We start from the raw sequence: 14849 nt of genomic DNA on the forward strand, positions 1-14849 counted from the left end.
GCAGGAGATGTCACCTTTTTATAATGGCTTCATCAATTTAACTAGCTGGAAGAATTGTATGCTGCTCCAGGCAAAGGGGCCATTACTCCCGACTCCCATGCACACTGACCTTAAATGGAACCAAGGAGGAGAGAGGTGCAGGGTAAAGCCTGGCCAAATTCGACAGCTGTCACACATTGCCTGCTCCATTAGAGGGGCAGATACAGGCCAGCCAGTCATGGCAACAAATGCCACTACTACCTGCAGTGTCTGCTCAGAGCCATAACAGACATGGGCTCCACCTAACAAGGACGAAGAGTCAGCAGTTCCATGAGGCCCACCAGTGGCCACTCCAAGGTAGCTTTTGAAGTTTCCTGGCAACAAAAGGAAATCAAGCGAATGCAAATGTCTATAAGACTAGGTTTTTTTATTTTGTTTTGTTTTTGTTTTTTGAACCAGCTCTAGAGGTTGGGGTTGGGGCTGTGGCTGTGAGTCAAGGTTGACCTGGTTCCTTGTTCAGAGTTCTTTGAGGGTGAAACTGACTTCCTTCCTCACGCACAAACCAAATGCTGCTGTGGTGTCCAGCATCCCCGAGAGCCACCAACATTTACAAACCAAGAGGGAGAGCATGCAGCACTGCAAAGCCCCAGGTCCATTCTGCTGGACTACTCTCTAGGCACAAATCACACACAGTTACTCCTCCTCCTAACGAGTGACAGTGACAATCAGCTCCGAGGTATCTCCACATGTCCTTTGGTCAATCAGAGCACTGCATCAACAAATATGCTTTCAGAGAAACAAATGTTCATGGACGTATGCAACAATCTTACCTTTAAATAAAAATACTTTATTCATTCCCAACAAGTTATCAAAATGTACATTATTAACCAAGTAAAAATGGTACTTTGAATTAGTTGTCTAGAACATACTGGGGAGTATTTTTATTTATCTTTCTAAGAATAAAGCCCACTTCCAATGTCCTTGACACTAACGGTCTGCACTAAGTACTTAACAGTGGACACATAAGCAATGCGTGGGCCCCAGCTCACCACAGAGCTCACATTCTCACTTGCATTTAGGATACAGAAACTTACACTAGGTTACCTTCCTTTACCAAAAACTCTGAGACATCTTCACTTCACATCGTATTTATATAACCTTGTAAATAACACAGAGAACACAGCATACCTTGCATCATATTACAGATGTGCGCACACAACATACACACAGACACACACACAGACACGAACGCACACTCACAGAAGATAAAGTGCAGCACAGCACATGTTGCCTGAGGGAGGCACGGCTTTCGCTACCTGACAGACACTAGAGCCCTAGCTGCTTCACTTTCCCTGTAGCTTCTGTCACTGTGAGCTGAAAAATCAACTCCTCAGAACTATGAAGAGTGCTCCCCAGGGCCTCAGGAGTGCTCCCCTTTCTTTAAGCACTCAACACTGTTTACAAACTCATTCCCAATGAGCTCTTGTCAGTAACAAGTACAATTAGAGTCACTTTAATGAAAGCAAGCATTCCACAGGGCAGCAAATCTCTAGTGACTGTGACACCAGCCATTCCGAAAGGCAAGTGCCAGGCCCTAAAATGTCACAAGTTTTTGGCTGTGTGTTGTTTTGATATTAAATTATTTTACTAAGAACTGCTTTTGTTCCTGAGATGGGCACATGAATTGAACTAGTTTCCTAGGAAGCTGCCACTAGGCCCCTGCCCTCAGCTCCACACAGTGTGGTGCAATCAGTCACACTGTGGGATCAGTCCTCCCCATGGCGCCATTTCTGTGACTCGTCCTGCCGAACGTCTGGTCTAATTTGGTTTCTCATGCCACCTAACACATTTGATGTCGCCTCGGTGGCTACAATCAGGGGTCTGACCACTGCCGGTGGGATCTGCCGCAGAACTTCACCCACAGCACCAGTGACCCCTCTGCTCTCGTGTTCTCGAGCCGCCGTTTCATAGATGGTCTGAGCTGTGTCTGTGATTCCCTGCAGAGGTGAGAAGGCAGAAAAGAGGAAGAAAGCTCAGGTCAGAAGCTAAGGTGCCCGCACTACACACTTGAAGTGCAGCTAACCAATATGTCTCCACCTAGACCAACAGAGAAACAAGCAAACACCATGCCACCCTCCCCCAGCCGCTCAGGAAAGTGGTGCTCCCCATGACTCAGCATTTCTCTGTCATACTAGTGTGTAGAAAATGGAGCTGAATTAGTTCAAGCGAGGAAGCCCACAGAAACACATCCTGACCTAAAAAGCAACTTCTGCCTCAATTACTTCCTCTAGCTAAGTACAATTCTGCAAATAGGGCCTCTTGAGCACATGCCCGATAGAGGACCACAGTGAGGACTTTCTGATGCAGCACAAGAAAGCTCCAGCTGCAATTAATGGCCTTGTATCAGAAAAGAACCATAGAATATTCATTTAAGATAAGAGGCCAAATTGAACACTTTATTGGCTTACAAAGAAAATTCAGAGACCCTGAGGTGGAGTTCAAACCACAGTTTCAGCAGCATTCCACCTTTGCCACAACTTCTAAGCTTTAGGTTGAGTGTACACAGGCTGGCAGTGACAGCAAACTTTAGAGTTCTGGATCTGTGTCATTTACTGTGTCACTGAATCTGTGAGACTGAAGCGTGGGTCCACTGTGACAGCTTCAGTGATGAGTCCAGAAGAGACAGCCTGAGGTCCTAACCCAGAACCTAGCTGTCTGTCTGTCTGACAGGCTAGCTCACAGACAAACCAGCAGCAGCACAGGCAGACACAGGTCCAACAGGACTAAATGGAGGTGGGGTGCTCAGAAAGTCCTATGGAGCCGGAGAGAGTTGGCAGGGCCAGGAATCACCTGGGAAGGGAGTTTCGAGGAAGGACTGTCAGGATTAGAGAGGGGCTCCGTGGGGATTGTCTTGATTACCTGAATTGGTGAAGGAAGACCCGCCACTACTGTGGGTGAGACCATTGCCTGGGCAGGGAATCTTCAACTGTACAGAGTGGAAAGCAAGCTGCCTACGTCCTAGTAGCAATGCACTCTTCTGATTGCAGAAGCCATTTCCAGCTGATTCAAGCTCCTGCTGCCTTGACTTCCCCAACGTGGCACACTGCCCTGAACTGTGAGCTAAAATAAACGCTTTCTGCCTCAAGTCCCTTTATCAAAGCCACACACACAAGCAGAAGGACCAGAATCTGGGTCCCAGCACACACATAGAAGGTGGGGTCAAGTGGCTGTCTGTAACCTTGGCACTGGGATTACGAGATGGAAACAGAGAAAGAACTTCAGATCCAATTCTCTGGGAACCAAAGGCTACTCCTGTGCCATGAGGACTGCTGTACCTTCTGACTGTTGTCAGATTATGGTTAGAAACACACCCAGTGAAACCCTGGCATCAAATCCTACATAGAATGACCACAAGCTTCTCTGTGTCATAGCAGTAAGGAGGCAAAAGGAAGGAAGCCAGTGCCTGATACCCAAGGAGCACCAGGCCTCGCCAGAGAGTGAGAAGACAGCAACACAATGCTCCTGCTGCCACGCCTGGACCTCAGAGAACTGACCACACAGTAAACAGAAAAGTAAGTAAGCAAATGGCAAACACTAACCTGGGGCTTCCCATACTATTGCTCAACAATTCCACCCCGGGGAACTTCTTGCACATATGAACTCAGACATTCCCCATTTCAGCGTCACACAGGGAACAAAACAGAAACTAAATGCCCACCATCAGGAAAAGATGAGTGACCTATTCCTATGACAAATGCTGTGAGGCCATGTAAATGGCATTATGTGTCTATAGGTGGACCTTGAAAGATGGGTTACAGGATACACGTGTATATAAACCCTCTGTGTTCTACTTAGAAATACTTACATAATCTAACTGTACAAACCTGTCTAGAAAAGCTGTGACATCTTCACAACAGTGAAGGCCTGGGAACGGGGGCAGGGCTGGGGTCTTCCTTGAAAAGTAGCACTACCTAAGCAGACCTAAGGTAAGCACGAATAGGCACTGAACCCAGCAGTGAGTACTGGCTGTCTGCAGCCTCCCCTTCACACCACTGCATGCAGCCCACCACTCACTACCCGGCAATCTCCGAGTCTCACACACGAGTCACATGCTGTTACTGGCAGCTTACATTCCAATCCCATGGATTCCTCCAAAACAATAAAGTCAGTGAATACTCTGTGGGGAAGCCAGGTGTGCTGGCTGAGTTGTAGGTCAGTTTGATAGGGTTACAGTCATTTGGGAAGAGAGCATCAACTGAGAAAATGCCCCCACCAGTTGGCAAGCCTATGGAGCATTTTCCTAAGTGACTGATGTGCTAGTGTCACTGCTGGGCACGAGATCCTTAATATAAGAAAAGGGCAGGCTGAGCCAGCCGTTCTGAAGTGGTAAGCACTGTTCCTCTGTGGCCTCTGCTTCAGTTCCTGCCTCTAGGTTCAGGCCAGGTTTGAATTCTGCTCTGACTTCCCTCACTGATGGACTGCAGTGTGGAGCTATAAGCTGAAATAAAGCTTTTCAAATCCCCCCCAAGTTGCTTTTGGTTATGGGATTTCACCACCTAACAAGACAATAGAAGTGCATGCAAGCAGTCCTGACTTATCCACAGACGTCTCTACATACCTCTTTTACAACGCTGTAGGCCTTGGCCACGCCTTCCCTCAGGTCTACTGGCTGGTGGGCTAATCGGTGATGAGGAAATCTCTTTGCCTTCTTGGGCTCAATGGAAAGGGTACTCGGAGACACCATGTCATATGCAGTCTCTGCAGCTGCCTGGGTCATTTTGTCAGAAGGAAGAAATGGATTAGAAAATAGCCTGAGAGCTGGGCCCCAAGTGTGGAGGGAGAGGCTCTCCTGCGGGGGTAAAGAGAGCCCCACAGAGAGAGACAGACACACACACACACAGTGCCTCTGCTTCAACACTCAGAACAAGAGCTTAGGACTTCCCTATTATGAACAGGGATGCAAAGCTAGAAACTGGCATCTGGACTTTGCTGACGTACTCAGCCCCTCCTTCTTATTACCCAGAATGCCCATGTTACTCTGCGATGCTTAATACTTCATAGCGTAACTTCCATTACGTGTTCTTAAACTTAGCGGACCCTTTCACACAGCTCAGTGATAAAGCCCCTGATGACTCAATGGTTACCTTCTTAAACTGTGCATGCAGACTCAGCACGTATCCTACAACTGTTACAGAAGTGCTCAGTACCAGACATCTCAGTAACTACCAAGCACCAAGCACCAAGCAGGGTGTGGTGGTGCACACCTGAGTAGTTGGGAGGTTACAGGTCAAAAGTATGAGGACACTGGGCACTAAGCATAATAGTAAGTCATTACAAGTGATGTCCACCCTCAACGTTTCACACATCTTCATGGTGCCATTTGAAAAAGTAGCCCAGTTGCTGCCCAGGGCACCTATCTTTCCAGATGAGCAGGCCAGGAAATAGTACCTGTATGGTTTGGACCATTCTGTTTGTGAGTTCTAGGGCAGCCATTGCAGTTGAGGTACCAAAGGAAGCAGCGCCTCTCTGGAAGCCCCTGACGATTCGGCCATCCTTCCGGTATTGCTCAATGGGCAGCCACACCAAGTCCTTCAGGCCTTGCACTGGACACAGAAACCACAATGAGAAGTGTAGGTGAAAGCGCCCAACCCTGTGGCTCCTCATCTCATTCTCACCGAGGGCTCCAGAGCCCAGCTCCCAACAGAAACACAGGCTGGGCCATCTGTGTGGTTGAACGTGTTCTAATAGTCATTTCAAAAAGTTCAGTAAAAAAAAGTTGGGGGTGGGATGGTGGGTAACTCTATTTTAATATTTCTGTATCAGGTATATCGAGAACATTTTCATTGCAATGTAAAACCATCATGAAAAGCGCACACACACACACACACGCGCACACGCACACATGGTCTAACCCTGATGGAGGTTCTGACTGTGAAACTAGAGGCAAGCTTTTAAGTGCACGTTAGTATGCAGGTAGGTTCCATAGAAAAATATTCTTCACACAGACTCTCAAGGCAACCCACCTAGTTGAACTAGTGAATGCATAGGGCCAACACCTCCCAGGATTCCTGGTAGCTGGTTCTTCTTAATGTCACTGAGCCATTCCGAGATTGCATATGAGAACAATTTGTCAATACCTAGCAAACTAGAGCAAATGACCGTCAGTGCAAAGATGAAGTAAAGGTACATGTGTAAGTCAGGACTTTCCCCATTTAGAAACTACATATTACAAGTGCTACATACAGATGCTCCAAAATGGCTAAGTGCTTCTACACACAGAGAAATACAGATCAGCTACTAATTTCCCTTCCTAATTCTTTGTGTGAGTCAGTCAGAAGACTGTTGAGGGCTACAGATAACACAGAGACACAACAGATGGAGAGAGACCTATAAAGACTGGAAGTTTGGACATGCAGGACTGTCTCCCATTGTGCTTCTCCCTCCATGGTCCAAGGCTCAGCACAGAGTCCGACCAGTCACAACCAAATCTGTGTGCCTGCATGCTGAGTAAGCTCATTTACACTTCAGTAAGTTACAGTAACTATCCTGAACTGCAGACACTTTCAAGGAATACCTGCTCTGTTCCAGTCACAAGCAAACCCCAGCCCTGGGCAGGACGGTGCTCCAGGCTGAGCTTCCCACAGACTCACAAATGAGCATTCTTGCCTGTGAGAAACTCTGCTCTTCTCTACACTAGCTTTTGTGCCCTCACCTTCACGCCTCAGCAGCTCTGTCTACTCACCCATGCCGATAGAAAAGCCTTTTCAGCTTTAGCTCCGAACAGTTCAGCTGGGCCAGGCCAATCAAAATCCCAGCCAATGTACCCTAAAAACAGGAAGAATGGCCAATCAGTCCATAAAACAAGGAGAGACTCAACATTTAACACAGCTGTTACTAGGGAAAGTTTAAGCAACATTCCTTAATGACGAGAAACACTTAAACTATTTACAGAAAAATATATTTTATATGGCACAGCCCATCATATCAGCTAACTGCCGACATGTATGAAAGTCACTCACAGTACTTAGTGTTTACTTTAAAAGCAAGTACAGGTGCTTGGCACCAAGCCTGACGACCTGAGTTCAATCCCCAGGCCCTACACAGTGTAGGAGAAAATCTGCTCTCATTCCGTCCTCCACATAAGTGCTCCCTGCCTCACACACTCGCTCCCTCTACAATAAGTCAATGTAATGTTTTAAAGACAATTGTGTACTGTGCATGCATGCAGAGTCTCCACACCTGATCCATCGACACGTGCTTGCCGTGGTAGTCAAGCCGGATGGGAACTTCTGCCGTGAATCTAAATTCTCTGGGAACAAAAGGAGTTACTTACATTCAAATTACTGATCATGAAATTAGACCTAATTTATTAAAAATAAAAACAAAACCACAACATAAATTATAAGCACATCTTATGCTCTCAATAAAAAAGGATGCCTTTTAGTTCCCCCTTGTCTTAAAATCATGACTAAACATAAATTTTCTTGTTTTTAACTATTGTCACAAAATTCTTTTCTTAGTTTATTAAGTATTTATTTAAATGTTCTCTATTGTGTTTAAATGCATTTAAATATTGTCACCAAAAACTTTCCTTGGTTTACTAAATGTTTAACCATAGGAAAGTATGTTTGCATATTCTCATACAGAGGACAAATGATAAAACTGACCTTTACACTTAAAGCAAGGAGACCATCCCTGTTCAATGTGAGCAGAGCCAGGCCTGGCCCCTGTTCCTAACACCACATGGGATGCAAGTGTGTATGGTCACAGCTCTCTGAGCCTCAGTTCTTCATCATTGTAAAAATAACATACACTGGCAAATTTTGGTAAGAATTTCTGAAATTAATGCTTGTGGGCAGATACCAATATACCAACATTGAGAATGCTGGGGATGAAATTAAAACTATGGACTGATAGCAAACAGCCAATGAGCTATATACAGCCAATACAATGAGCTGCCTTCCAAAAGCTGACTGCAAACTGAGGGCTCAGAACCTGAAACAGGATTTTGCCCAACAGAGTAAATGCTCTTGGTTCCAGCAGCAAACTATCTCAGAGAAGCCCACCCCAGCACTACTGCCCCAGCCTTCCAGCTCCTCTCTTCCCCATGGGATAGGACGTGTTAACAGACAGAGCACTGGTCAGGCATGCATTCGGTAAGAGCCACTTGCAGAGGGAGAAGGAAGATTCCTACGGCATCACTGGGAAGTCAGCAGTGAGCAGATGGGTGAGGATCAGGACCGTAACAGAGCGGGCCAGCCTAACTCTGTGGACATTAACATGTCGAGGAGCGAGTAACTGAGACTCTGCTACGCTACCACTCATTATCACCTCAGGGTTCTGGACCTTCCAGAACAGGAATGAAATCTATAAGGTGTTTTCCACATTTCAAATAACCTAGCAAGAAATAAAAAAATCAACACTTGCCTAAGTAAGCAGGTAAAGCTACACAGGTCTGCCTTCCTTCAGTTAGATTATCAAGAATGGCACATGTCTGCATCCCCAGCTACTTGAGAGTAAGGAGGGAAGATCTAGGGTTTGAGGCTAGCCTGGGTCACACAGTGAGACCTGTCTCCATACAAAGGGTCAAATTTCTTGCTTTCAGGATTGTGATTACAAACTGGCAATTTATATGTGATTACTACAATATAAGACCTGAAGTTGTCACTAAGATTTAATTTTTCCTAAACATAAAAGAATCACTGTAGGAGACTAACAAAGGGAACACGTTACTGGAGAAGCGCCAACCCGGCAGAGTACATACCTGCCGTCCTCCCTGCCTTTCCTACACGGCATTATTTCTACATCTATCACCACTATTATACGGCATTTTAAAAATATCTTCTGAATATGCCCACTTGGGCCACTCCCAAGGTCTTCTCTCACAACATAGAAGGGAAAACAGAAAAACTGGAGGCCCTGGAATGAAAGAGGGGTACAGACAACGGGGGTGGGGATGAGTTTCTCTTTGATCTTTCTCTTTCCATAATGCCAAGATTCTAGCCTTGAGCAACAAGGCTAGGAAAGAGGAAAGGAGGAAGGAACAGACTGTCCGGCTGGCCACACAGCCAAGCAGCAGCCGAGCAGGGGCCTGGGCTTCCCAGAGTGCCCACAGCCTCAGGAAAAAGACCTGGCAGGGACTGAGAGGAGCAGACTGAGGGCTCAGCACCGGGAAAAGCGCAGCTAGTGGAGCGGCAAAGGCGCAGCGCACCGTGTTTATGAGGTGCAAACATTCACTCACATGGGGACCTGAAGTGGGAGGGGCAGCAGGCGGAGAGGAGCTTCCAGCAGAGATTCCAGGTTACTAAGTGGTGCCAGCTACACAAACAGCCGAGTTTATACATCAACGTGAAAGAACACTGACGTCACCTCATGCTTGTCAACCCACCCACACTCTCCAGAGCCATCTTTAAAACTGCAAGAGAACTTCACTTCTTAGCAAGATAAATGCACTCACCTAAAAAACACAGGCTGGTCACTAAATGAAGTTTCCTCAGCAGAGACGTCCTCCTCCAGTCCATTACCGCCCTCCGCTGAATTGGCACGATGGTTCGGGGAAGCTTGTTTTGGCCCAGGAAAAGAAACAACTAGATTTGGCTCCTTTGAGGTACTCAAATGCCTTGGCAAACTGCAGGTGACATCAGCTCCAGGAGACTTTGTAACTGAAAACACAAGGGGCTTTTCAAGTTAGCTCTGCTCCTGTTGAGCACCATAGCAATTGATGCTGGTGAGGCTGCATACTGCACTTGACTGACGGGTGCCCGAGCTCTGCCCTGAAGCTGTAACTGTTACATTAACATATGTGTACTGACTCAAAAAACTGTGCTTGGAACATGAGCTTTGAGCTTTTCCTAGCAGTGTGCAGTCCTGTCCTCTGGTGGTGCTGGGTGGCCATGTCTCTTCAGTCAGCAGTCACTCCACAATGGCGTGCGGCTGACCAAGTACTACGTGGCTTCAGGTACTAGACTCACTTCTGAGTGACTTCCTACTTAGGGCAGAACCCTCAGACTGTGTCAAGTACCTTCTGGATCTGGAGTCAGTAGAAGCTCCACTTCTGTAGAAAGACTTGTGAAGAAATCCTTGAGGAAGAACAAGGCGTCCTGGAATGGAGACAAGTCACTGTAACTGACAGGACAGCGTCTGAGGTCTCTGTCCCTGTCATTCACCTCACACAGCAGTCATTGCACCTGTCGGTGGCATTTCTACCACTCTGCCTCTGCTGCACTCATTCTTGTTCTACACACACACACACACACACACACACACACACCCCTCATCCCTTTATTTTTTACAACCATGAAAACATTTACAACATTGCAAAATAGGGAAACTAAAAACCAGCTAGGCCTGGGCAGGGCATGGTAGTATACGTTATAGGCCTTTAGTGCCAGCACTCAGAGCACTGGTCCACAGGGAAGCCACCTGGTCTATATCACTAGTTCCAGGATAAGCAAAGCTACTCAGGTCCTGTCTCAAAACAAGAACATAAACAAAACTAAACATAAATGTGGAGAAAGGATTTATAGATCAAAGTGCCTTTCTTTTGCTCTTTGCACGAGCAGTGGTGGGTGGCATCAGTGCTAACAGCAGTGCACACCCTGTGCGCTCACCTTGTGCACTGAACTCCATGGGAATCACTCCTTCTTTAACCACACCCCGTTACCTTAAGACAGCTTCCTTACTGAACACGATACCAAAATGGGAATTTAAAGCTGGTGAGGTGGCACATGCTTATACTTCCAGCATGCAGGCAGCAGAGGCAGGAGGACTGACAAGAGCTCAAGAACAGCCTCAGCGACATTAGCAGACTCCACATTAGCCACAGCATAGCAAGCCTGTCCTTTAAGGAAATAATAAACACAAACCAACTACCTCACCCCCTTTGGTGTAGTCTTTTCTGAGATCATATATGAAAGGCAGTGTCCAGCTCTGGGACAACAGTCCTCCAGTTGCCCCAAACTTACACACAAGTGAGCTAGAAGGGGTGGCACACACCTTCAATCCCAGCACTGGGAAGGTAGAGGCAAGCAGATCTCTGAGTTCCAGGCCAGCCTGGTCTACAGCATGAGCTCCAGAAACCAGGGAATATACAGAGAAACCCTGCTTCTAAAAACCTAAAACAATAACCAAAGAATCCACAAAATAGGTGCAGTGATGGCACACGCCTTTAATCCCAGTGCTCAGGGGGCAGAAGCAGGTGGATCTCTGTGAGCTGGAGGCAAGCCTGGTGTTCAGAGTGAGTTTCTAAGCTACACAGAGAAACTCTGTCTCAAAAAATAATAAAAACAAAACAACCCACAAAACCGAAAGTCTGAACTCACTCCTCCCTACCCTCCCCTCAATCAAAACCTCTAAGTTTATAAACAATTCACATTGCACCAGATACAGTACTACTTTGAGCTACAGGGACACAATGTTGATACACACAAAAGTCTGACCCACTAGTTACAAGAACTTAGTTACTGGCCATTCCATGTACATTATATTTAAATGACACAGATGACAATATTATAGGTACTATGGTGCCCAGAGGTCTGAGACAGGTCCACCAATATGGAACAACCTGGTTCTGAGGCAAGGAGCAGGTTCACAGAGGGTTCGTCGTTATGCCATGCTAGGTACAAGCACATACTATTTACCCTGTACATGCTTATTACATGTATGTATCATACTCAGCATTACATGTTAACAGTATAAAATGCTGTTCTTTAACTACCACTAGATGGTGACAGTTGAATTTTGTAAATGTCTTAACTATAACACTGTTCAAAAAAAGAAAGTATTAGATATAGAGTTGTTCTTGAAGAGGAAGACACAGAAACCCTGGCATTTTATGATGCTCTTTTTATTATTTACATCCCACTACAAAAACAGCAAATCACAATACCTCACAAAAGAAGATACAGCCAAAAAGGATGTGAAAAGGTACACATCACCAGCCATCAAGGAACCCCAAACAAAGACACAGAAACACTACATACAACACAGAACTTCTGCTTTTATGTACTATATGTATTAGATGTACATATACATACTACAAGTATGTATACATGTGTAAAAATAGACACACATTCAAGTTACCCAAAAGAAATGAAAAATATGTCCACAAACACTTATAAACAAATTTCACAATGGTCTTATTTATAAGCACTAAAAATAAGTGCAAACCAGCAGGGGGTAAGCCGGGGCCCATGTAGAGTGACCCCAACCTGTGACACATGAGCCTCACAGACACAGTCCAGAGGAAGAAGCAAACATACTTCCTTAACCCATACAGAACCCAGCCCAGGATGACGACAACTGAGGTGATGGAAAGAAGAATGGCTACCTCAAGATGTGGGGAGGAGATACAGCACTTCAGCCGATAGAGCGAGCAGCTACTCCACTGTAAGAGTATGCCAAGCTCCCCTGCAGACCTAAGAGCTGCATGCTTTGTTATCTACGAATACTTCAGCACAGTCATTTAAACACTTAAGACTTAGGGTCTGTATTCAGTGTTAAGCTTTGACTGTAAAACATTTATGCCTAGCTGAGGTTCCGTGACAGAGCAGATTAACAGTACAGTCAGGCTTAGAGAGTCACGGAATTGCTTTAATGTTATGCTCACTCCATGACACAGGATGACGTCATGTGACCACAGTTTTCGCTAAGATCATTCTTCCCTTACAGTATTATGCTTTATGGTTCTGCAAAAGCAATCGTAGTCAATACTAAAGGAAATGTGTACGTCCTACTCCAAGTGCTCTCCCAGCCCTTGGTGAGGGCCTGCATGGCCTCCACCCAGGCCCAAAGCCCTGGTGCCTTCACAGACACCCTCCCCTCCCTGGTCTTGCAACTGGTGAACAGGCCAGAGGAGTGCCATGGCCTCCAGAAAGTCCTTCCTGAGCATCCCTTCTTCCTGAGCATCCCTTGCTCTCTCCTGCACAGGCACGCCTGTGTCCATGCCTGTGGCCATGGGCTGTACTAAGTGCACCTGCTCAGTTAGCTTTCCCACCACAGAGGTCTTTGGAGACAGGGCTGCGTCTAGTGCAGGGTAGGGATGAGGACGCATTCCTGAGAGATCTTTACGCTCTGTCCTCCTCACACGGATTCCCAGTCAACAATACGGGAGGTCAGAAAGTCCTGCTTCTGACATCCTAGCTCTGCACGGCCCGGCTATGCAACCTCCACGGTCCTCAGCACCACAAACAGGACCTAGTCCCGCACTACTTGTCGCTAACTGCCTAGCTACAGGCCTAGGTGCTCTTTGGATGCACATGTGCTTCACTGCACAAGCAATGCAGTTTTTCAATACAGGAGGAAGCAGTGTTTTGGTATGGAAGAGGCTAGGCCAAGCATTATTACCCATTAACTTACTTGCTTTCATGAGAAATGAGAACACAGACATGTGGTCTCCTACACAATTATGGTGTGATATTTCAACGTGTAAGTGAGGAAGAGGCCTTAGACAGCTGTGGCAGGGCTGAGGTACTTTATAGTCTCAGGGGACTTTTTTCATTCTTCCTCAATGTGACCAGTTTGTTTCCTTTACTGATGCCGCTAAGATTAATAATTCTTCCTTACAGTAGCTATGCTTTATAGCTTTGCACAAGGGATTATAGTCAATATTATAGAAAACTGAGCTTGCTAAGATTGGTAAGGCCATGCAATAAAGACGACTCTGACTTAGTCTTCTCTACCCACAGATCAACATCCCCATAAATATTTCATTATATTTCTAGGAAGCCATCATATGAATAAACTACAATATGGATAGCAAGGGGCTAGAAGGATGGCTCAGTGGGTAAGAGCACTTGCTGCTCTTACAGAGAACCCAAGTTCAGATCTCAGCACCCACACTGTGCAACTCACAAGCACCTACAGATACATCTCCAGGGAATCTGAAGCCCTCTCCTGGCTTCTGTAGGCACTTGCACACACACACACACACACACACACACACACACACACACATATAAACAAACATATAAAAATAGACCTGTAAAAGTATGCATATCAAATATATTCCCATAATAAAACAAACAAACAAATCTTAAGTTTGACTGGCTCAGAACCTTGCAAGCATTATATGCAAGCCCAACGTGCTCTTACATCCATGACACATCCTCTCAGGCTGGCCTGCTCTGTTCACAATATGGGCATTTCACTTGATATCTGAGGTACCTGTCACTTGCCTGAAACAGATTACCCAAATTTTATTTAAGTGACAATACTAAATCAGTATTATTTAGGCAAATGAATAATGGTATCTACAAATATGCCTACCTGAACCCAAAGAAATGGAAGATGTATCAAGAGCTTTTGCTCTTTACAATTGCATGTATGCTCTGCAGCTGCTGCTTGTTTTAGCTAATGTTCATCTAAGTTCATATTCCTGATCTCTATATAGCATGCGATGCCAGGCACTAAGTAAGCGAAATGTTCCCCATACATCATCCCATGTAATGCTCATGAAACATGAGTTACTGCCTCTCTCCTTCAGAGGCCCAAGGACATCTGATAGAAGCTCGTCTGAGTATGAGAAAGGACTTTCTTTACAACCCGCCACAAATCTGCTTTACGGCTTCTTTACTAATCATTTACTAGCTGTCATTCTGCCTAGGACAAAAAAGACTCTTGTAGAATGTATAACATAATCCCTTCTAACATTTAACCTATCCGGGAGTCCTTAAGTCCGTAAGATCTATGTAGACCTGAGTTGGGGGTCCACGTGGAAAGAATCCTCAGTACATAGCATTCGCTCACCAAAAGGCCAGATTTCAAACTTCACATTGAGCTATATGACTTTCTGAGTCCAAGGTAACCAACAGTGACTCCTCACTCTGCTCACACAGATGGCCAACGGGAACAGCCGCTCCTCACTCTCACAA

General features: G+C 45.8%; 1 protein-coding gene across 1 annotated transcript in view; it reads right to left on the reverse strand.

Annotated features, from left to right (window-relative positions):
- Nucleotides 1–805: 805 nt before the first annotated feature.
- Atg2b (autophagy related 2B) overlaps nucleotides 806–14849 on the reverse strand; it is a 64564-nt gene continuing 50520 nt past the window's right edge. The window contains exons 35-42 of the mRNA XM_021179653.2: nucleotides 10001–10079; nucleotides 9437–9641; nucleotides 7219–7288; nucleotides 6722–6804; nucleotides 6003–6124; nucleotides 5428–5582; nucleotides 4598–4747; nucleotides 806–1976 (exon numbers count right to left, since the gene is read on the reverse strand). Coding sequence (XP_021035312.1) covers nucleotides 1746–1976; nucleotides 4598–4747; nucleotides 5428–5582; nucleotides 6003–6124; nucleotides 6722–6804; nucleotides 7219–7288; nucleotides 9437–9641; nucleotides 10001–10079 — 1095 coding nt within the window. The 3' untranslated portion in view covers nucleotides 806–1745. The remainder of the gene's footprint in view (nucleotides 1977–4597; nucleotides 4748–5427; nucleotides 5583–6002; nucleotides 6125–6721; nucleotides 6805–7218; nucleotides 7289–9436; nucleotides 9642–10000; nucleotides 10080–14849) is intronic.

Source organism: Mus caroli, unplaced genomic scaffold (assembly GCF_978045245.1).
Source record: "Mus caroli unplaced genomic scaffold, Mus_caroli_1 scaffold_14, whole genome shotgun sequence".
NCBI classification, from domain to species: Eukaryota; Metazoa; Chordata; class Mammalia; order Rodentia; family Muridae; genus Mus; species Mus caroli.